The 24573-nt window shown below is 39.2% G+C and overlaps 1 protein-coding gene across 1 annotated transcript; it reads left to right on the top strand.

Annotated features, from left to right (window-relative positions):
• Positions 1-8392: 8392 nt before the first annotated feature.
• LOC308282030 (sterile alpha motif domain-containing protein 9-like) lies at positions 8393-20098 on the top strand (the record flags this gene model as incomplete). Its single annotated transcript, XM_080722378.1, has 3 exons — positions 8393-8478; positions 13298-13414; positions 15838-20098. The coding sequence occupies 3 exons, from the start codon at positions 8393-8395 to the stop codon at positions 20096-20098; spliced, it is 4464 nt and encodes a 1487-aa protein (XP_080578504.1).
• Positions 20099-24573: the final 4475 nt, after the last annotated feature.

The following is a 24573-nucleotide window of genomic DNA, read 5'->3' as shown; positions in this document are numbered from 1 at the left end:
CATGTTACTTTGCATGTATGATTTAGAGGCAGAAGAATAATTTGCATAAAACTGCAATATTCATTGAATTTATTTAAAAAAGCATGTTTCAATTTTAAAGAAATCCGATCTGACAGATCTTTAGATATCGGTCCAAAGTTCACGTAAAAAAAGTTTTGTGCACGTGGAGCGAAAATTCCAGAATAAAAGCGGGTTTACGCGTTTTACAAACTGCTCAAAATGGCGGAAAATTGAAGGGCGGAGCTTACTTAACAACGACACAGATGTCTTCCGCTCGAGTCAAAGCACGCGTGTAACAAGTTGCATGTCTTCAAACGAAACGAGTCATGACTTATGCCCGTTTGAAGTTTGAATTTTCAAACGCTTCGTATAGCGCCACCCTTTGGCCAATTGGAATAAGATTGGTTTCAGTGATATTTTGACTAACCCTCTACATCTTTGCCAAATGCCATGAACGTGTAACTTTGCATGTATGATTTAGAGGCAAAAGAATAATTTGCATAAAACCGCAATATTGATTGAATTATTAAAAAATTATATTTCACTTTAAAAGAAATCCGACCAGACAGTTTGACCGTATTGGTCCAAAGTTCATGTGAAAAAGGTTTCGTGCGCGTAACGCGAAAATCCCAGGAGGAGATAGATTTTTACTGTTTTTCATATAATTCCAAATTGTGCGAGACCTAAAGGTCAGAGTTCAAAAGTCAGAGGGTAAAAGTTGTTCGGCATGAGGAGACGCATACGTGTATACAGGTTTCATGACTGTAACTCAAACACAGCATGAGCTATACCTGTTCAAAGTTCGCACTTTCGAAGGCTTCCTACAGCGCCACCATTTGGCCGATTGCTATAGAAAATAATAGCACACTTCGCCACTGTAAACTGAACACATTGATGTTTTTATTTTCATTTTCTCACTAAGTATGTAGGAGTAGAAAGGAACCGAAGTTCCCGTCTACTGATTGCCTGCCTGATAGATAAATAACTAGAAAATATTGTTCCTTCGAAACAATTGTGGGCTCGCTTCAAGCCAGAAAACAATCGCTATAAAAGTACAAAATGTCAAGATCGCAGGCAGTGCTCTCTTTGACGTTACCGACGTCAAAGATCGGTCCATATTGTTCCAAAAATGTGTTGTGGAAAAGTTGACCCGCTGGTGGCGCTATAACAGGCCAATGTAAGAAGGGTGGTATCTGTTCCTTGACCTATTGGGAATGTGCTTGCAAGATTTCACGCACATTGCAGGCTGTGTTCATGATTTGAGGTGTTTTTGGCTTTGGCCACTTTATCGCTGCTTGCAGCTATATTCATTATTATTTTTATTTTTTTTGTGTGTATGCACTTCATAGGCATATTAGATAAAGGTCCTTAGATTGTGTGTAGAATGTTTCATGCAAATTGCAAAAAAAATCCTAACGGGTTTAAGCGTTTCACAAACTGCTCAAAATGATATAGCGCCCCCCTTTGGCCAATTGGGGTAAGATTGGTTTTAGTGATATTTGGACTAACACTCTACATCTTTGCCAAATGCCATGAACATGTTACTTTGCATGTATGATTTAGAGGCAGAAGAATAATTTGCATAAAACTGCAATATTCATTGAATTTATTTAAAAAAGCATATTTCAATTTTAAAGAAATCCGATCCGACAGATCTTTAGATATCGGTCCAAAGTTCACGTAAAAAAAGTTTTGTGCACGTGGAGCGAAAATTCCAGAATAAAAGCGGGTTTACGCGTTTTACAAACTGCTCAAAATGGCGGAAAATCGAAGGGCGGAGCTTACTTAACAACGACACAGATGTCTTCCGCTCGAGTCAAAGCACGCGTGTAACAAGTTGCATGTCTTCAAACGAAACGAGTCATGACTTATGCCCGTTTGAAGTTTGAATTTTCAAACGCTTCGTATAGCGCCCCCCTTTGGCCGATTGGAATAAAATTGGTTTCAGTGATACTTTGACTAACCCTCCACATCTTTGCCAAATGCCATGAACGTGTAACTTTGCATGTATGATTTAGAGGCCGAAGAATAATTTGCATAAAACCGCAATATTGATTGAATTATTAAAAATTTATATTTCACTTTAAAAGAAATCCGACCAGACAGTTTGACCGTATTGGTCCAAAGTTCATGTGAAAAAGGTTTCGTGCGCGTAACGAAAAAAACCCAGGAGGAGATAGATTTTTACTGTTTTTCATATTATTCAGAATTGTGGGAGACCTAAAGGTCAGAGGTCAAAAGTTAGAGGGTAAAAGTTGTTCGGCATGAGGAGACGCATAAGTGTATACAGGTCTCATGGCTGTATGTATAACACAGCATGAGCTATACCTGTTCAAAGATCGCACTTTCGAAGGCTTCCTACAGCGCCACCATTTGGCCGATTGCTGTAAAAAGTAATAGCACACTTCGCCACAGTAAACTGAACACATTGATGTTTTTATTTTCATTTTCTCACTACGTATGTAGGAGTTATAGGAAACCGAAGTTTGAAGGAGAACTTGCTCTAGTATAGTATAGTATAGTATAGTATAGAAATAATTGTGGGCTCGCCAGTAACTGGCGAGCACACTTTAGATATTGTCATTATTTATTTATTTATCTAGTATACTGTAGACGGGAACTTCGGTTCCTTTCTACTCCTACATACTTAGTGAGAAAATGAAAATAAAAACATCAATGTGTTCAGTTTACAGTGGCGAAGTGTGCTATTATTTTTTATAGCAATCGGCCAAATGGTGGCGCTGTAGGAAGCCTTCGAAAGTGCGAACTTTGAACAGGTATAGCTCATGCTGTGTTTTAGGTACAGCCATGAAACCTGTATACACGTATGCGTCTCCTCATGCCGAACAACTTTTACCCTCTAACTTTTGACCTCTGACCTTTAGGTCTCCCACAATTCGGAATTATATGAAAAACAGTAAAAATCTATCTCCTCCTGGGATTTTCGTGTCAAGTGCACAAAACTTTTTTCACATGAACTTTGGACCAATACGGTCAAACTGTCTGGTTGGATTTCTTTTAAAGTGAAATATCATTTTTTAATAATTCATTATATATTGCGGTTTTATGCAAATTATTCTTCGGCCTCTAAATCATACATGCAAAGTTACACGTTCATGGCATTTGGCAAAGATGTGGAGGGTTAGTCAAAGTATCACTGAAACCAATTTTATTCCAATCGGCCAAAGGGGGGCGCTATACGAAGCGTCTGAAAATTCAAACTTCAAACGGGCATAAGTCATGACTCGTTTTGTTTGAAGACATGCAACTTGTTACACGCGTGCTTTGACTCAAGCGGAAGACATCTGTGTCGTTGTTAAGTAAGCTCCGCCCTTCGATTTTCCGCCACTTTGAGCAGTTTGTAAAACGCGTAAACCCGCTTTTATTCTGGAATTTTCGCGTCACGTGCACAAAACCTTTTTTACGTGAACTTTGGACCGATATCTAAAGATCTGTCAGATCGGATTTCTTTAACATTGAAACATGCTTTTTTAAATAATTCAAACAATATTGCATTTTTATGCAAATTATTCTTCTGCCTCTAAAACATACAAGCAAAGTCACATTTTCATGACAAAATAGTGTAGAGGGTTAGTTCAAATATCACTGAAACCAATCTTACCCCAAATGGCCAAAGGGGGGCGCTATATAATTTTGAGCAGTTTGTAAAACGCTTAAACCCGTTTTTATTCTAGGATTTTTTTTGCAATTTGCATGAAACATTCTACACGCAATCTAAGGACCTTTATCTAACATGCCTATGAAGTGCACACAAAAAAATTATAAAATAATAATAATAAATATAGCTGCAAGCAGCGATAAAGTGTCCAAAGCCAAAAACACCTCAAATCATGAACACAGCCTGGGATGTGCGTGAAATCTTGCAAGCACATTCCCAATAGGTCAAGGAACAGATACCAACCTTCTCACATTGGCCTGTTATAGCGCCACCAGCGGGTCAACTTTTGCACAACACATTTTTGGAACAAAATGGACCAATCTTTGACGTCAGTAACGTCAAAGAGAGCACTGCCTGCGATCTTGACATTTTGTGCTTTTATAGCCATTGTTTTCTGGCTTGAAGCGAGCCCACAATTGTTTCGAAGGAACAATATTTTTCTAGTGACAACTAGAAACTAGAAAAATATTGTTCCTTCGAAACAATTGTGGGCTCGCTTCAAGCCAGAAAACAATGGCTATAAAAGCACAAAATGTCAAGATCGCGGGCAGTGCTCTCTTTGACGTTACTGACGTCAAAGATTGGTCCATTTTGTTCCAAAAATGTGTTATGCAAAAGTTGACCCGCTGGTGGCGCTATAACAGGCCAATGTGAGAAGGTTGGTATCTGTTCCTTGACCTATTGGGAATGTGCTTGCAAGATTTCACGCACATCCCAGTTCATGATTTCATGATGTTCATGATTTGAGGTGTTTTTGGCTTTGGACACTTTATCGCTGCTTGTAGCTATATTTATTATTATTATTTTATAATTTTTTTGTGTGCACTTCATAGGCATGTTAGATAAAGGTCCTTAGATTGTGTGTAGAATGTTTCATGCAAATTGCAAAAAAAATCCTAGAATAAAAACGGGTTTAAGCGTTTTACAAACTGCTCAAAATTATATAGCGCCCCCCTTTGGCCATTTGGGGTAAGATTGGTTTCAGTGATATTTGAACTAACCCTCTACACTATTTTGTCATGAAAATGTGACTTTGCATGTATGTTTTAGAGGCAGAAGAATAATTTGCATAAAAATGCAATATTGTTTGAATTATTTAAAAAAGCATGTTTCAATGTTAAAGAAATCCGATCAGACAGATCTTTAGATATCGGTCCAAAGTTCACGTAAAAAAAGTTTTGTGCACGTGACGCGAAAATTCCAGAAAAAAAGCGGGTTTACGCGTTTTACAAACTGCTCAAAATGGCGGAAAATCGAAGGGCGGAGCTTACTTAACAACGACACAGATGTCTTCCGCTTGAGTCAAAGCACGCGTGTAACAAGTTGCATGTCTTCAAACAAAACGAGTCATGACTTATGCCCGTTTGAAGTTTGAATTTTCAGACGCTTCGTATAGCGCCCCCCTTTGGCCGATTGGAATAAAATTGGTTTCAGTGATACTTTGACTAACCCTCCACATCTTTGCCAAATGCCATGAACGTGTAACTTTGCATGTATGATTTAGAGGCCGAAGAATAATTTGCATAAAACCGCAATATATATTGAATTATTAAAAAATCATTATTTAACGTACAAACTTCTCACCACATAGCCTGTGTAGATATAGGTTCAAAGTTCATGTGAAAAAAGTTTTGTGCAATTGACGCGAAAATCCCAGGAGGAGATAGATTTTTACTGTTTTTCATATAATTCCGAATTGTGGGAGACCTAAAGGTCAGAGGTCAAAAGTTCGAGGGTAAAAGTTGTTCGGCATGAGGAGACGCATAAGTGTATACAGGTTTCATGGCTGTATGTATAACACAGCATGAGCTATACCTGTTCAAAGATCGCACTTTTGAAGGCTTCCTACAGCGCCACCATTTGGCCGATTGCTATAGAAAATAATAGCACACTTCGCCACTGTAAACTGAACACATTGATGTTTTTATTTTCATTTTCTCACTAAGTATGTAGGAGTAGAAAGGAACCGAAGTTTTGAGGAGAACTTGATATGACTAGTATAGTATAGTATAGAAATAATGACAATATCTAAAGTGTGCTCGCCTTATAGGCGAGCCCACAAATATTGTTCCTTCGAAACAATTGTGGGCTCGCTTCAAGCCAGAAAACAATCGCTATAAAAGTACAAAATGTCAAGATCGCAGGCAGTGCTCTCTTTGACGTTACCGACGTCAAAGATCGGTCCATATTGTTCCAAAAATGTGTTGTGGAAAAGTTGACCCGCTGGTGGCGCTATAACAGGCCAATGTAAGAAGGGTGGTATCTGTTCCTTGACCTATTGGGAATGTGCTTGCAAGATTTCACGCACATTGCAGGCTGTGTTCATGATTTGAGGTGTTTTTGGCTTTGGCCACTTTATCGCTGCTTGCAGCTATATTCATTATTATTTTTATTTTTTTTGTGTGTATGCACTTCATAGGCATATTAGATAAAGGTCCTTAGATTGTGTGTAGAATGTTTCATGCAAATTGCAAAAAAAATCCTAACGGGTTTAAGCGTTTCACAAACTGCTCAAAATGATATAGCGCCCCCCTTTGGCCAATTGGGGTAAGATTGGTTTTAGTGATATTTGGACTAACACTCTACATCTTTGCCAAATGCCATGAACATGTTACTTTGCATGTATGATTTAGAGGCAGAAGAATAATTTGCATAAAACTGCAATATTCATTGAATTTATTTAAAAAAGCATGTTTCAATTTTAAAGAAATCCGATCCGACAGATCTTTAGATATCGGTCCAAAGTTCACGTAAAAAAAGTTTTGTGCACGTGGAGCGAAAATTCCAGAATAAAAGCGGGTTTACGCGTTTTACAAACTGCTCAAAATGGCGGAAAATCGAAGGGCGGAGCTTACTTAACAACGACACAGATGTCTTCCGCTCGAGTCAAAGCACGCGTGTAACAAGTTGCATGTCTTCAAACGAAACGAGTCATGACTTATGCCCGTTTGAAGTTTGAATTTTCAAACGCTTCGTATAGCGCCCCCCTTTGGCCGATTGGAATAAAATTGGTTTCAGTGATACTTTGACTAACCCTCCACATCTTTGCCAAATGCCATGAACGTGTAACTTTGCATGTATGATTTAGAGGCCGAAGAATAATTTGCATAAAACCGCAATATTGATTGAATTATTAAAAATTTATATTTCACTTTAAAAGAAATCCGACCAGACAGTTTGACCGTATTGGTCCAAAGTTCATGTGAAAAAGGTTTCGTGCGCGTAACGAAAAAAACCCAGGAGGAGATAGATTTTTACTGTTTTTCATATTATTCAGAATTGTGGGAGACCTAAAGGTCAGAGGTCAAAAGTTAGAGGGTAAAAGTTGTTCGGCATGAGGAGACGCATAAGTGTATACAGGTCTCATGGCTGTATGTATAACACAGCATGAGCTATACCTGTTCAAAGATCGCACTTTCGAAGGCTTCCTACAGCGCCACCATTTGGCCGATTGCTGTAAAAAGTAATAGCACACTTCGCCACAGTAAACTGAACACATTGATGTTTTTATTTTCATTTTCTCACTACGTATGTAGGAGTTATAGGAAACCGAAGTTTGAAGGAGAACTTGCTCTAGTATAGTATAGTATAGTATAGTATAGAAATAATGACAATAACTAAAGTGTGCTCGCCTATAGGCGAGCCCACAATAACTAAAGTGTGCTCGCCTATAGGCGAGCCCACAATGACAATATCTAAAGTGTGCTCGCCTTATAGGCGAGCCCACAATAATGAAGATAACATACGTGTGCTCGCCTTCCAGGCGAGCCCACAATTAATGCTGCTTGCTATGAAACAATAGTTCCAAACACTACTGTAGTGTAGTTTGATACATGAACCACGTGAACAATCTTTAAACAGGTCTGGACAGGGAAAGTTAAGCCAGGGTAGGGTTACAAGTACATGAAGAAACAAAGCACACAATGCAAACACAACACTCCCACATATATCCATAAACAGTGGAAATTCTTAATGTCTAAAGGCCAGAAAGAGAGACAGACAGAAATGGACAGACAAAACACTGACATTCAGTACAACCGGTATTACTACCAGTTGTACTCAGTGGGGCATATAATATGGGAACAGCAGCCTATCGAACAGAAGATTTGTTGATTTAGTGTTTCATAGCCTATGATGTGCTTAGTTCCAAACACTACTGTAGTGTAGTTTGATACATGAACCACGTGAACAAGCGAGATCAAAGAGAGCCATATAACAATCTTTCAACAGGTCTGGGCAGGGAAAGTTAAGCCAGGGTAGGGTTACAAGTACATGAAGAAACAGAGCACACAATGCACAACACAACACTCCCACATATATCCATAAACAGTGGAAATTCTTAATGTCTAAAGGCCAGAAAGAGAGACAGACCGAAATGGACAGACAAAACACTGACATTCAGTACAACCGGTATTACATAGTTGTACTGGGGCATATGGGAACAGCAGCCTATCGAACAGAAATGTTGTTGATTTAGTGTTTCATAGCCTATGATGTGCTTAACCTAATGTTATCAAGTGTGAGTGTGATAATACGTGTTGTGAGCTACCGGTACAACTGGTTTAACTGTACTTTTGTGGCACTGTTAGCTCCCTTGTTACATTCCTGAACCTTTCTACCCAGGAGAAACAAATAAGTGAGAAGGAGAACGTGGATAAAACATTGGGAACCAAGTCAAAGGAGGGTCCACTCCTTGCCTGAGGCACAGGTCAGATGGAGGAGGACCAGGAGAACACAGACAAGCCCCCAGGTGGTCTTTCTTTGAAGAGCAACCAGGAGCCTACCAAACCAGAATTCAGGTATGATACCATTCAGGGGTCATTACCATGGCAGCTGGTGATGGACATCAATATTTAATTTTTGCCATGGAAAATAATGCAAAATAATATTTTAAAAGACATTCAAATGTATTCTAATGGTGTCATAGGCTCTATATTGTACAATTTCATCAGTAGACAGCTTGTTTCCATCACAACATTTACACTTAATTGCAAAGGTGAGTGGGTGTGTACAGTATCATACTATTATAGATATTGCTCATTGCTGGCAATACTCTCTCTCTCTCTCTCTCTCTCTCTCAATTATTGACAGTTAACTATAAGAACAGGCACATCTTGTCCGTACGCCCTTCCTTCCTTCTGTAACGCCTCAATCTGTTGATATCACGTGACATCACATGAGATCACCTCATCAAAGATCAATCCCCGGATATCCATACATGGAAACGACTGGATCATCACCTAGATCTCCATATATGGAGATGACCTTCACATAATTCCCAGATGATTCCCTGTTAGGGCAACCGCACTAATAGAATCCCTTTTATGCCATAAAAGGGGACAAGGCCTGAGAGACAGATACTGACTCACAGCACACGGTTGGTTCTACAGATCTCTGTGCATAAAAGGGATTGTATGTATGATGTCAGACGCCATAGACGTCATATAACGAGTAACCGAGTAACAATGTCTGGGGTCTCACAGCACATGGTTGGTTCTACAGACTCCAACTTTTGCACACGGATAGCTCAGATTATTGCCTATGTTCTCAGCTGCTTATATCTCCATATACATGGATCTCCATTTATGGATATCAGGGATCTCGTCCTCTGCGCGACCTCGCCCTCGAGGTCGCTTTTCGTCCTTAGGCGTCTTACTGGTAAAGTATATGATAGAATATTGTGTGCTCTGTGAAGTCCTGTATAGGGCCTGAAGAATCAACAGAACGTTACTTGAGAATGGATCAATGCACTCCATTCTGACCAAGTACACTATGCACTTCTAAATAGTAAATTGATTCCAGCTGTTTTATCCCCCGCATTTTGGCTGGGTTACAACACATACACCACCTGCACTAAGTGAGTGTGTGTACGGTATGTGTGTGTGTGTGTGTGTGTGTGTGTGTGTGTGTGTGTGTGTGTGTGTGTGTGTGTGTGTGTGTGTGTGTGTGTGTGTGTGTGTGTGTGTGTGTGTGTGTGTGTGTGAGAGTGTGTGGATTCTGGAAGAGGTTGGACTCTGATGGAATGGAGCAAATAGGAACAAGTCGCAGCACATTAAGACAGTATTAAGGCCCTGTTACAATAATTTAATGCGAAGGCACCAAACTTTGATCAGAGCAGATGAGCTAAATTTTAGGTTAGGAGTTCCTAGGCTGTGGATGGAGGATTAACATGGATTATGATTGTTGCATACTGTAGGTGCCGTCACCATTTTGAAAGTTGTATTGCCAGGAGGGACAAATACGAAAAATGTCAGGTATTGTCGGGTTTCTTTGTGCGATTCTAAGTAGCGGTTAACCATTACTTCACTAAATTTAGCGGGTCCCATACTCCCATCCCATTTACAGTTTAGGGTGAATAGGGTTAGTAGGCCTACAGGAAGTGTAACACTTTCTGATCATTTACATTTTGCATGATTGAAATTATGATCTGATCATTTTCATTTTTGCATCGTTTAAATTATGATTCAAATGTCAAAAGTATAGAAAATCATCTAAGCCAAGTTTTAGTTTATACACAAGATAATTACACAATGAGTTTAGCAACTGTCAAACATCAAAGCAATGAAAGCATGACAAATCTGCCTGATTTGAGCAAAACACATTTTTCAATACAGATTTTGTCCAAAAATTACACAAATTGGTAGATCTCTACAGTCCTGTGATCAACATGGATCTCCGATTTTCCATATATTAAGAATGGCTTCCAAAGTTTGCAGGATTGGTCAGTTTTAAACAAAATGCCTCAAATCATGACCTCAGCGCATAATAGTGAATCGTAGCGACATTCGGGCAAGCGCCACCCTCCCTGCGTTCTCATTGGCTGAATGCAAGACTGAGAAAACATGGACACACCGACATTACCTTTCCAACAAGTGTGACGGAGGCACACCATCTCAAGTGACCTTGTAGCCACGTGAGACACCGCCATGCAAGCTAAAGCGAGGGAGTCACCGTGTCGAGCGTTAGAAGTTGTAAACCAGGGGGCCAGAATAGTAAATACTGTTTGTGGTTGAACTGTCACTCAAAGTGCCTCTGGCCAATCGCAGTGCGTCTTTTCCAGGACTGAACGTCGCTACCATTCACTATCATGCGAACACAGCATGCAATTTTGGTGAAATCGTGCCCACTAGGTCGGGATAGAAATGCCATTTAAAAGTGTAAGACTTTGTATGCACACTCCCTAGAGGCCAAGGAAAAACCCTTGCTCTGTATTTTTTTACATCTGACATTTTTTTATACATCTCCTTCAGATTTTATCCAAAAATCACACAAATCAGTAGACACAGTAATACAGTATAGTCATGTGGTCAAGACGGACTTGTAATACATAACTCTTGGCCTCGAATTTGGCCTGGCAGAGAAATTATTTTGGTTGTCATCTTGACAGGGTTCATGATGACAGACCAGAGTCTCCTGTACCCAGCTGTGTCTCCATTAAGAGTGACCACTCTATGGGTAAACCTATTAACTTCAAAGATGGACATCACTCTACTGATGAGAAAAGGTCAGAATGTGTTGTTGTCATTTTATGTTATAGTTGATTATTTATATACCGGTATATATATATATATATATATATACAATTCTTATGGTTTGAAATAATAAAATGTATGTCATAAATAGCTCTGTAGCCTATTAAATCTAATTATAACATAAACATGTATTGTTCAAGCAAGATTTAAACATGTTCAAGCAGGGAATATTTCTTTACTGTGGTTCAATGAAGATAATGAGTTAACTATTATTCTCTTATAATGTCATATAGCCTGTACCGGTTGTGTCTAAAGGTTTGACTGGCTTGATAATTAACCTCGCATCAAAGGGGGAAAGTCTGGTATTCGTTATAAAACTAGCCATGTGATCCTGTTGACTACAACAAAATACAACATGACGTAAAGTTATCTTCGCTCCCAACCGGATCAGAAACCCAAAAATGATCCCAGGCTACTTGATAATAATCCTGCTCTTTTTAGACTTTTTAACTGATGAACATCTTCCTCCCTCCCTTATTGTGATGCAGTCTTACAGGCATTCACCAACGTCAAACGTCAAACGTTGTCCTATGTAAAATAAGACCATATAAAAGTATGTTTTCATGTTGGTTGTCATTCTGTCAGGGATCACCCAGCTGTGTCTCCATGAAGAGTGACCACTCCAAGGGTAGACTTATTGACTTCAAAGATGGTCATCACTCAACTGATGAGAAAAGGTCATAATTTGAAAAGAATGGGTATTAATTAATGATTTGCTTATAGTTACAATATAACTAGTTGTGCAGTGTGGTTGCCGGGCATCATCTGGGAACCAGATGTAGAGGTCAGCTCCATATATGGAGATCTAGGTGAGATCTAGGTGATGATCCAGTCGTCTGAGTCGTTTCCATCTTGGAATCAGATGTAGAAGACAGGGATCTCCATATATGGGCATAAAAGGGACAAGGACAGAATTAATTAATTTGACTCGTGCCGTGGCAACCACACTGGTTAAACTGACACAATATGCCCATATATGGGCATTCCCAGACATGGGCTTAATATTGATGGCATAAAAGGGATTCTATTTTATGGGAATTCCAAGATATGGGCTTAAAATTGACGGGCATAAAAGGGATTCTATTAGTGTGGTTGCCCTAACAGGGCATCATCTGGGAATCAGATGTAGAGGTCAGCTCCATATATGGAGATCTAGGTGGTGATCCAGTCCTCTACATGCATGGATATCCAGGGTTTGATCTTTGATGAGGTCAGCAATGTGACAACAGCTACTGTAGACTATTGACGTAGAAATCCTACTTAATTTATGGACTCCATAGCAGAATTGAAACTCTCAAAAGATCAGCAAAACCTTGACTCAGAAACGATGTTAAAAGATAATAGAAAACATGTATTTACAGCGCTGTAACAGTCACACAACACACACATACATCCTTCACCAACGACAGACAAGACAAGACTGCCTTGCCCTACCCTGTCTCTCAGTTAATAATTGGCTAAAGTAAAAACAATAACACATTCTTGTTAAAAAGCCAAGAACTCATCTCCTTCACACGGCCGTAAAACAAATGGGCCACTGACTTGCTGCCAGCTGTGACCTTCCATCCCATACTCCCTAACTTCTGACCTTATCTACAAATAGTGTTTACATCCAAGTTCTCAGCGTTCAAACTCAAACTAGCAAATGTATTCACTACTAAGCAATATAACATAATAATAATATAATTTAATTGCACCTCATCACTATATACATTGAGGTGTTACTTATACTCACTGACTCAGATACGGACAAGGTGTTACGGTTTGCATAGTTAACTGCGACCTACGGTCACAATTTAATACAAATTAATTGAAAATATATGTCACACACAATCTAAATAAACCTAAAACATGTAATATAATGTATATTGTATACATTATCTTTAAACATCTTTCTTTGCTGGTCATTTTACCATCATGTTGCAGATTATTCAGAAAGGTCTTTATTCCTAAATAACTGTTCATGCCACATGGTTTTGCACTTTGCAGCACTGTAATTGTATGGGTGGCACTGCAAGCCAATCAGAGTCCATATCATGAATTATGATACTCTAAAGTTTTTTTCCCCCTTCTTTCTTCTTGACAGGGTTCATCAGGAGGGACCAGTGTCTCCTGTTCCCAGCTGTGTCTCCATGAAGAGTGACCGCTCTATGGGCCATCCTATTAATTTCAAATATGGACATCACTCTACGGATGAGAAAAGGTCAGAATTTGAAACAAAGACATATTGTTAGGTAGAGATATAGGTGGGGCCTGTGTGGGGAGTTGCATCATGAGACATGAAGAATCTAAGTGATAAAGTGGGTTGTTATGCCACCATGAGGTTCATTGGTGTAATGTCTTTGTGGCCAGTAGAGGTGGTTGGGCCTTTACACCTTTCCAATGTGATAACTGTAAAGGGCATAGCAGTGGGCGTGGTTTTCTGGTACCAAAAAATATATAATAATCTGGCATGCATTTATTCCCATAGAGAGAGGATATATATATATATATATATATATATATATATATATATATCGGTACATACATATTTAAACATATACATTTATATAGGCCTATGATATACTACATTTAATAAATACTCTTTGTTTTGTGGTCATAATTCACCAGGATCCTGGATGGCTTGATTCTAGGCTTAAAATTATTGATATACATATTCTTTTAAATCTCTATGGGAAAAATGAAAGGCCGATTTTTGAGTGGCACCAGAAAACTACGCCCACAGCTATGCCCTACCGTATATAGCATTTCTGATTTACCGGTACTCTACTGTAGTTTCCTAAGGCAACCACATGAATCACTAGTGTGCCTGCAGTCACTATAATCTGTAATGTGTGCATGCCATTTCTCTCAGGTTTGTGTATACTTGCAAATGAACTTCACTATATTGCGCCCTTTTTCATGTCATTTTCTGTATTGCCTTAAAAAGAACAGAAAGAAATTAGTTGTGATTTTATTGGAATGCAAACTGGTCGATTATTTCTCACAATATATTGGTCACTTAGTTGTTAAAGCTGTAATCCATGGCATATTGCAATGAATAAGATATTATGCCAATCTTCCAATGATAGACTGTAGAGTATGTTAATAAAATATAACTAGTACTGGACATCTGCAGAGGTTGGAGGTGGTCTCTCCGCTCGTCTAATGAGAAATTGGTGTTGAGTAAAGTACCACTACCTATGGCCTGATGTTCATAGCGCAACATCCCACCTGTGCAAGTGGGGATTGCTTCTTGGAAGAGTGGTATAAATGTAAAATAAATATTTGATGTTTTTCATAAAACTTAGGTCTTGATATAGAAGGCGTTTTTTCAGAATCGGCCTCAGGTCAAAATTGGTTACACTATGCTCCTACGCTTCAAACAACCTGCAATTCGAGATTTCTGTGTGCAGCCATGGATATAATTAATAACTACATTTGATAGAAAAGTGAAACATTAAGAATATCTCCAATCTCCTGTGATCAGGTCTATGAGAAAAGAAGAAAAATCACTGCCTGTTTCGGGGACATCAGGAGAAAGGGTATGTCAGACCTTCTGCTTGATACTGAGTAATTCATTTTTAAATGAATAATTATTAAGCAATAATTAGCTATATCCAGTATATCTTATTGTCGCTGCCAGGTGGAAACATTGTACAGTATGTCCAAGTACTTTTCAGAAAATGGGGAAAACAGTCTGTGTTCCATTGGATTCAATGTAGTTATTATTTAGTCACAAGCTCTTATTAATATTTTCATTGGTTAAATATTTATCAAACCCACAGACATTCTTTAACACTTTTAATCTGGCATCCCTATTTTGGGCATGTCATTATACTATAGGAGAACTTTACTAAAATAGCTAAAATAGCAGATCTACAAGCACTCAAAATACGTCGGCTATTTTCACGACTTTTGCACGTCACCATCATGCAATAAATATTAAATAAGGCATTACTTTGTGGAGAAAAATAAACAATGGAATATGGACATAAAAGCTTTTTGCCTGGATAGCGACAATATGAGCTGATAATAATGCAACCGATACACCTGTCATTAATATGCTACATTTTTCCATTATATTATGCAGAGATCAAATGTCCCAAATGAATTCCCTCTTATGATTGAGGACTGGACCAAAGAACAAGTGAAACAATGGTTGGACGACAACCTTCGAGTCCCACAACAAATTGCACAGCATCTGTATGACGAAGAAATGTCAGGAGCTTGCTTGGCTGGTTATGAAAAACAAGACCTTTTCGATTTAGATGTACCGCGTGCGCAAGCAATGCTAATCTTCCGGCAAGTTCAGAGATTGAAGGAGGAGGCAGAGACATCTTCTAAAGAAACAAGGACAAACGAAACAAGGGCAGAGACACACGATGAGACTGCGGAGGCGGAAACAGTGTCACTGGACTCTGGACTTCAAAGTCAAAGCTCCTCATTAAAACAGACAATGAGAGATGTGCAGACACTGAGAGAGAAAATCAAATCTCTAACAGCTCAAGAAAGAACAGGTGGCAAGAGCTTAGACAGACAAACCCCCAGCTCTTCAGTAAAAAATGACGAAGTCACAACAGCTTTGGGGAGGCACATACGTTTGACCCGGCGCTTTGACAAAAGCGACCCAACCTTCATTTACAGTCAAAATGATATTCTTCCCCCTATGACTGGTCCAAGCAATCTCCTCGATCCTGTGCACGAGTACCACCTCCTGCCTCGCTTAGAGGAGGCCAGTGAAAAAGAGATCCTCTATGAATTCACAAAGGAAGTGTTTTGCTTTGCTGCAAGCTGCATGAATTCACGCACCAACGGCACCGTTCATTTTGGAGTAAATGGCCTGCCAGAACAAGCACATGGTCAGATCATTGGACATGATGTCACCTCTTTCAATACTTATAACGAAGCATTTGAATCAGGCCTAAAGGAGCACTTTGAAGAACAACACATAAATGCTGCAAAAGTGTGCATCAGGCCTCCCCAATTCTTCCGTGTCCAGTGTCCTGACGGAACAATGTCAGACAAATGGGTAACGGAGGTTGACGTTGTCCCAACATATGCAATGACACAAGAGAGAATTTTCCATTCTTCCTTACATATAGCATCAGCAGGGAAAACACAGCAACACAGCAAAACTGAATGCCTGTTTGTCCGAGTTGGCAATAAGGCCGTTAACGTTTTCGCTGACCCAAATCCTCGGAAAGCCCAGGAGGAGATGAAAAGAATAACTGACAAAATAAAATGTTGGGCAGCGGCACGCAAGTCTGCAGAGGAGAGGGATATTAAGCACCCCTATCAAGGACATCAAGGTCAAAGGCTTAAGCAACTGATAACACTTGGAAGAGACACATTGGAGAATTCTCTCCAAGTCCTAGTTGTCACTGATAAGTGCAACTCAAGTCAACTGGAGCACCTAGATTTTCTAAAAGAGTTGAAGTTATTTGCAGTACTTGAGTTTGACCCTGAATCTGAAGTCAATGGAACATGCAATTTCTATCGCAGGGATCACATAGCTAATATTCACTACCCAAGGATGTACAATAACCAGGACGGCATCTACACAGTCATTGAAAAGCTAAACCTGTTTCAGCAAACAAGCTGGGTCTTCTGCAATGGACGGGCAAAGGAAGAAAGTGATATGGACAAACCACTTACTACTAGTGAATGGCTGAAGAAACGCTCTGGAGAAGTCAACAACATGGTTTCATTTCTCTGCTCTCCAGATTTTCTCTCGAGGCGACAACTACTTGTTATCTTCATTCTCCACTCTGCAGTTACTGATATCTCAAGCCCCTTTATGGAGACCTTTTGTGCATTCCATCGTACATTGGAAGGAGTTGACAATATGATGTGCATATGCAAAGACTCAATTGTGTTCAGCCAATGGAAACAGCTGGTAGAGAGCCGCTGTAAGGAGGACATCACAAGTAAATGTATCTATGAACTGAGTCTTGATGAAATCAATTGCACTGTTCAAAAAGTAAAGGAACCACAAACACGGTCTTCCAAGAGATACCTGCCGTCCTCTGGCTCAAGCTCCGTCCTCCTGACTAAGAAAGATGAAGAGTCGATGACTGTTCTAGACATCTTGAGCGAGAATGAATGTGAAAACACAGAAATTGAAACAAAGGAGACTTACCAGGAGTTCAAGATGAAAACGGAGGAGGAATTTTACAGAGGGGGTCAAGTGACATGGTGGAACTTTTATCTCTCAGAGAGACCAGGCTGCCTGCCGTTCATCAAACGAGACACATATGATGAGCTCTACAACTTAATCACTCCAGTAGAGGGCCACATGTCTCGATGTGTCATGATGAATCTATTCCATCACCCAGGTTGCGGTGGAACTACCCTGGCAATGCATGTTCTCTGGAACTTGAGGAACAAATTCAGATGTGCGGTTGTGAAAAACAACAAGGCACTCAACAGTGAGATCGCACTTCAAGTCACAACCCTGCTGACATGTGGCAAACAGGAGCAGTCAAACTACACACCTGTTCTCCTCTTAGTGGACAATTGGGATGACATAGAGGACCTAAAGCAGTGCATTCTGATGAGTATGGCCAGTGTGAGGATGCAAGGGAACAACCTCATGGTAATCATATTGAACTGTGAAAGAACACAGTTCCCTCGTGAGAGCTCTAGGGATAGTCGCATTGCAAATGTGTTTATCACCAATAAGCTTTCCTCCTCGGAACAGAGCTTGTTTTCTGAGAAACTTCGACAGCTCAAGGATTACCACAAAAAACCTGATACATTCTACGCCTTCATGATCATGACAAACAACTTTAGTGAGAATTACATCAATAATCTGGTGAGCAACATCCTTAAAGATCTGGATACCGCAACCAAACAGGGAAAGCTCCTCTCTTTCTTGGCTTTGCTTAACACTTATGTTGATGGATCCTTCATGTCTCTCTCCCAATGTGAAGAGTTAGTTGGTATCAAGAATACCCTGTGGAAGAGAGAAACTCTTGAGGAAAAAATGAATCCCTATTCCACACTGCTGATCCATTTCACTGTTGAAGAGCATGGCACCTATCAGGCAGTACGCTTCCTGCACCAGAAGATTGCTAGCAACTGTCTTAAAGTTCTTAGCCAGAAACACAAGCTTTCCCTTGGTGATATAACAATTAACCTATTGCACTGCGACACTCTGTACAAATCTTGCATGGGAAGGGATCTCCTGATTCAAAGAATCCAAAGTATGCTCATCAGACGTCAGAGAAAAATAGAGGGAGATGACAAAGACACATGGTTCTCCCCTTTGATTGAGGCAATACATGAGCAGGAAGGTCCAGGGCAAGTTGAAGAAGTTTTGAAAAGAGCAATAGTCACATTCGACAAAAGTGCAACTTTGCCACAAGCGTTAGCAAGATATTTCTGCCTCAAAATAAAGGATTTTAAATCAGCCATCCACTGGGCCAAGGATGCACAACAGAAACAATCAAAAAATTCCTACATTGCAGACACAGTTGGACAGGTGTACAAAAGCCACCTGAAATATGAAATGGATCATTCTGAGAAACTCACCCCTGAGGTGCTTGACGAATGTGTAACATTGGCTCGCATGGCTGTGAAGGCATTTCAGGATTCTCAGAAGCTTGCCAAGAACGATGAGGCAATAGATCCATTTGATTTGCACACAAGAAAAAGACAACGATCCTACAATACATCAGGCTACCTAGGAGAGATGGAGGTAATGATGATCCTTTTTGACATCATCAAAGAAATTCCCTTTTTCAATGGGTGTGAAAGATACAAGAGGGATAAAATGCTCCAGTTCCTCAAAGGTAGCCGGTCAGTGAGCAAATTTGACGAACCCAGCAATACATCCAGCAACAGCTTTCTTGCTGTCCTGGGAGACCATGAAGAATTTCTGGTCTCTCTGAGGCCGAAGGTGAAAGACATTTTCAGTTTCTTTGAGAACTATTTTACATTACTAAAGCCTAGGTCATTTGAGACAGAACTAGCAGAAAACAGAAACAAGCGCAAAATATCTGAGTACTTCAGAAAATACACGCAACTATTCTGTGAGTCGGAAAAGGAAAAAGCATCTGAGAAGGCCAGTAATCCCAAACTTAGTCTGCACCAAGACCTAGTTGATAAACACCACTCTCTGGAAGTGAAACGAGCAGACTCATTTACTGGGCTCTTACAGTGTTTGAACGAGAAGTCTGGTGCAGAAATGGAGTGGATTCTAAACAAATGGAAGTTCATCATTGACAACTCGCCCAATACGAACATGTCCAACACGGTCAACTTCATCATGGCCAACGTTGTCCTTCAGAGCATCAAGCCCAATTCCAAACTGTTGAAGAAATATGATGATTTGGTCTCCTTTCTCAAAGATGCACTCCTAAATGAGGGGACTAATTCAAACAGAACAGAACTCTACTACCTTGCCATGCTGCTCATGTGGCCCAGGAGGGACCACATGCTTGAAGACCCGGCAGTGTGTAAAAGCATCAGTATCTATGTAGCATCAGCTAAGAAGTCATTTCATCGCCGTTTCTCTTACTTGTTTCCAGCAAGATCTGCAATCACTCACTTCTTCCTTGGGAATGGTAATGGACTACAGAGGGTAGTGTCAAAATCGAAGATTGATCAAATTGTTTTAAAACGGCAACCTTCTTCCAGTGGTCACATCAATCCAAACCAAATGTGGCTGAGTGGGGAAGTGTGGAAAGAGCCTGAAGTCAACAAGCTACTGCTACGGGTAAAAGGGAAATCAGAAAACAACAATATCTACGTGTATTATGGTGGCAACATTAAAATACCAGTGCGTCCTGTTTACCTGGGTGGACTTCGAAGTGGTTGCAGCCAAGAGGAAGTGACCTTCTACCTTGGATTCAGTATGGAAGGTCCTGTGGCATATGATGTTAAATATGAAAATGAACCATGAACAAATCTCCTCACTGTAGATGTAAGTAACATATACGGAATAGCAATATAATGTATCTGTTAATATATTTTACTCAGATTTTAAAGAGGCAATACATGGTACTATCACAGTTCTACTAAAACATTCATTATTCACAGGCTATAACATGCATCTTATCTAAAGAGACAAATTGCTTATTGTTTTTATTATTTAATTTCAATGTTACTAAACGTTTTGTTTTTCTTTGTCTCCTGAGCAGATATTGGAGTTGGATTGGATTTAATTTGCAAATCTATCTGACCCAGGGACAGTCAGCCATCATGGGGAAAAAGCCTGATGTGTGCAAGTGCTCAACTTTTGGTTTGCCTGAAATCAAAAAAGAAAATGTAATATATCAATACTTTGTGCGTACTCATTTCCCACTACAGATGCAAATGATATGACCTACAAAATGCTAATTTTCAATTGGCATAAGTATAAAAAAAAAAGTTACATGTTATAGAGGCTATTTTGCATGATGCAGGTGTGCATTGTGAGATTTCAACTTGCCTTTGTTGTGCCTTGGAGACAGAAGTTTGTGGTAGACATTACAATTATTTATCTTTTGTAAATGCTTATTCTTTTCCAACTGTTTAAATTATATAAAAGATGTCATTCATAAAATCATTATTGGGACAAATTTTAAAGTGGCAAAAGTGCCTTTCTGTAAGCATACTCAGAATATGACCTCATTGTACAATCATCCAAGTTGAAAAATAAATTCAGTGTGTGGATTAAAAATAAAGTGCATGGTTTGCGTTGTCAGTCAGTAGACTTTTCATACTGTAGTTTGACAGACGTTGGAGACACATCAATAATATGTGTTCATACTGTAGTTTGACAGAAGTTGGGCCATTGCTCTGTTTGGTTTAAACCATAGACCGTAAAAAATATGGACGGTCATTGTATTAATGGTACCCAGGGAATGCTATTGGCTGCCAACGGTCACGTGCAACCGCAGGGATACTTGGGAGAATGTCCTGAGCTGCCGAAAATATAGCACACGAAGAAGATAGCCACGCCCCTCCTAAAGCACACCCTGCTTTAACATCAATTATAAAATAAATGGGAACATAGTTTCACAAAACCCATGTATCATGGTGATTGAAACGAGACTTTAAACTAGCGACGGGAACCATACGGTATTTATGACAATGTTTATTAAGGCAAGAAAATCAAATGTAAAGTTCGGGTGAAAATGAATGGAGTCCTATGGAGACCATATTGCTTTTGGTACCAGAACAGCGCAACTAGTTTAGTTCCGGGTTTGTTTCATGTTAAATCCGGACAACTGGGCCCCTGGTTTAAACCCTGCCTGCCTGTGCCAATGGGAAATAGCCAGCAGAGGGCAACTAAGATATGCCACTTCCAGAACAAAATAAAACCCAAAGCTTTACAGCCAAGATTTCAACTCAGTTATTAGCCTACACGTAAGGTCACTCTATCCATCACAATGGCAGCCTTCAGCTGGGGAGCTGTGTATATTATTTTAAAAGAAGGCCGATGCACACCTCGAAGGTTATAGTGATATAGTGTTATAGTGCGTATAGGAACAAAAACTACTGTTTTTGTTCTCCACAACTGAAAATATTAGGCCTACAGTATATACAATAAAAAAAGATGAAATACAGAGATACCAGGTTTCTGCCCAACAACAACATTTATGCACGTTCCTGGAAGAATTGTGAGCAACCATCCATGTCCAACTCTGCTCTTTGTGTGATTATACTTGTGCTCCTGATAGCAGTTGTTCAAGACACAATATGACACAATCATAATCTGTTCAATGAAAAGTACTGTATGAGATCTTCACACAATATCATAGAATAGAATGGAATACGTTATTGTCATTATACTGCAATGCAACAAAACATTACAAAAGTGTGATCTGTTTATTTCTTTATTAATTTAACCCTGTGTGAACCCTAAAAAATGCTTTCAACAGGCTAAAAGCTTTTTTTTTTTCAGCTATTACTTTCAATAGTGTGATGTCAAATTCTATATATTGTACACATATTGACATTCGCTCACATTATTACAATCTAATGCTTTTGTCCAGTGTCTATTATGCTGATACATTACACTTTTAATCAATGCAACAAGAAAAGGGTTGGTTGCGAAATTACATCGCTGAGGAAGACTGAAGATTACTGTAAATATAATATAATACAATGTTTTATCTTCTTGAAGCTTATTGTGTGGAATTAATACATTCATCATTTCATTTTTATATGTATAAAAAAGTATATATATACTGTATACAATATAACACCTTTTCATACAGTCAATAGCTATAGACTGCTGAGTTGTCACGTCATCACAACACAAAAAGATCAAGTTCACTCATCATCACATCACATCACCAAGTTCAATCCTTAACAGACAGGGCTTTACTTTACGAAGAAACGTGCAAATTTGAAAATTGGAAATACAGGGTTTCTACCTTACAGTGACAATATACTGTTACATGTGATTCTTTTTAACTTAACTTTTTCATGTGAAAGACCACCAAAATATATTGTGTTTGTCTGCAGAACCCCATCTGAACATATCTTGTACCAGGGACACCCAAAAGGGAACATTTGTGTTAAACATTTTCAAAATTATTCCAAACATTTCAACATTTTTATTTTTTTATATATTTTCATAAATAGCTGATTGCGGCGTGTTCTAAGCTTGCAGATCTACTATTTTTGATTAGCCAAAGTATAAAATAGGGTTAAAGTGGTCAAACTGATTGAGATGTTATATTAACAAAATTGCTGGAGTTCACCGGACCCCACTTTGAGAACCACCAGTAGGCCTACGTGCACTTTCAAATCAGGAATCTTCGTTTAACCAATAGAGTGTGAAAAATGACCCATAATAAAGCCAGCTTTAAAATCTCAGATTTACATGAACACTTATTTGTTTTACATTATTATGTACATGTAGAAAGGGCAGATGTAGGAAAGACCATTCAATACTTTTCAAAATATGTGGCTTTATTCTCATAACAATACCCAGCATTATGTGCACAGCTGTGTAAATATATATATGTGTATTTCATATATAAACGACATGGTTTGTGAACATTAATCTGTTCAGTCGATATCCACCCCTCTCACTGTGTTTGCATAATATAGTTTAATATTTACATAACCCACCTGTCTCATAAGAGTTACGTTTAATTATGCTACAGTTTTGAACTTACAAGCTATGATGCTTGTATTATTCTTTATTATACAGTAGTAAGTACATTTACTCCAAAACTGTACTTGAGTTTTGTTTTGCTTTACTTCAGTATTTCCCTCGTTTGATACTTCTACTCCACTACATCTCAGATGCAAATAGCCTATTGTACTTTTTACTCCACTACAATTATTTGGCAGCTTTAGTAACTATAGATACTTTGTAGATAAGGATTACTGAAACAAAACATACCACGTTAACCAACTACGCCCTATTTCATGCTTAAGTCGATTTGGAAATACAAGCTCACAACACGTCGCTCTTCGAAGCGTTGTGAGCTTGTAGATCTGCTTGTAGATCTCTTAGTGACAGTTACACACCTGCAACGACAACTGAATTCATACTGAACATGGTACAGTTAAGTTAGTGATTGGATGTGACCTGATCATTTTCAATTAAATCAGGTGTGGAGATGACTGCATGCATCTCAGCCATGATTCATGACAAGACGCACTGTAAGTGAGCATCATCATCATCATCATCTTCATAGCAGAGGTCTGGTTAAACACAGCGCTGAGTTAAAAAAAATTATGTCATATAATTACTGCATATCCTTAGCCTATATTTGTAGTATTGTGGTGTTTTAACAAGCCTACAGTTGTATCTGTATCTGTAACATGACTGCGTGGTTTACTTTGGACTTAAAGCTGCAGCCTGTAAGATTCATTTCTGGGATTCAAACCATGTGGGGGAGACCATTCTACCGCTCTGAGAGATATGAACATATCACACCCATACTTCATTCTCTACACTGGCTTCCCATCTCCTTCAGGATAGAGTATGCCTCACCCATCAGTGCATCCACAGCAACGCCCCTTCCTATCTAAAGGAACTCATTGAACCCCTGACCTCCACCCGCTCCCTCCACTCCCTTTGCTCTGGAAATTCTAACTCACTAAAGGGCAAAAAGACTAATTTCAGCACTATGGAGGACCGGGCCTTCTGCTCAGCTGCTCCTCGACTGTGGAATGTCCTCTCCGACCACCTGAGAGCACCACAGTCCACTGATGCTTTTAAAGGGGGACTAAAGACTTTTCTTTTTAACAAGGCATTTGCCTAGATGGACTTATGGATGCCTTATCTGTTTTTAAACCTTTTCTTAGCTGTGTATAATACGTGACCACTATTCTGAATTCATTCATTTTGTTGTTTTTCGTTTTTTATTATTATCTTAGTCTATTTCAATTCTTTCAGTTTTCCTTTTAATGCAGCACTTTGAGATTTGT

This window comes from Nannobrachium achirus, assembly GCF_963921795.1.
Source record: "Nannobrachium achirus genome assembly, chromosome: 3".
Classification (NCBI taxonomy): domain Eukaryota; kingdom Metazoa; phylum Chordata; class Actinopteri; order Myctophiformes; family Myctophidae; genus Nannobrachium; species Nannobrachium achirus.
This window is presented reverse-complemented; position numbering and strand designations above follow the sequence as displayed.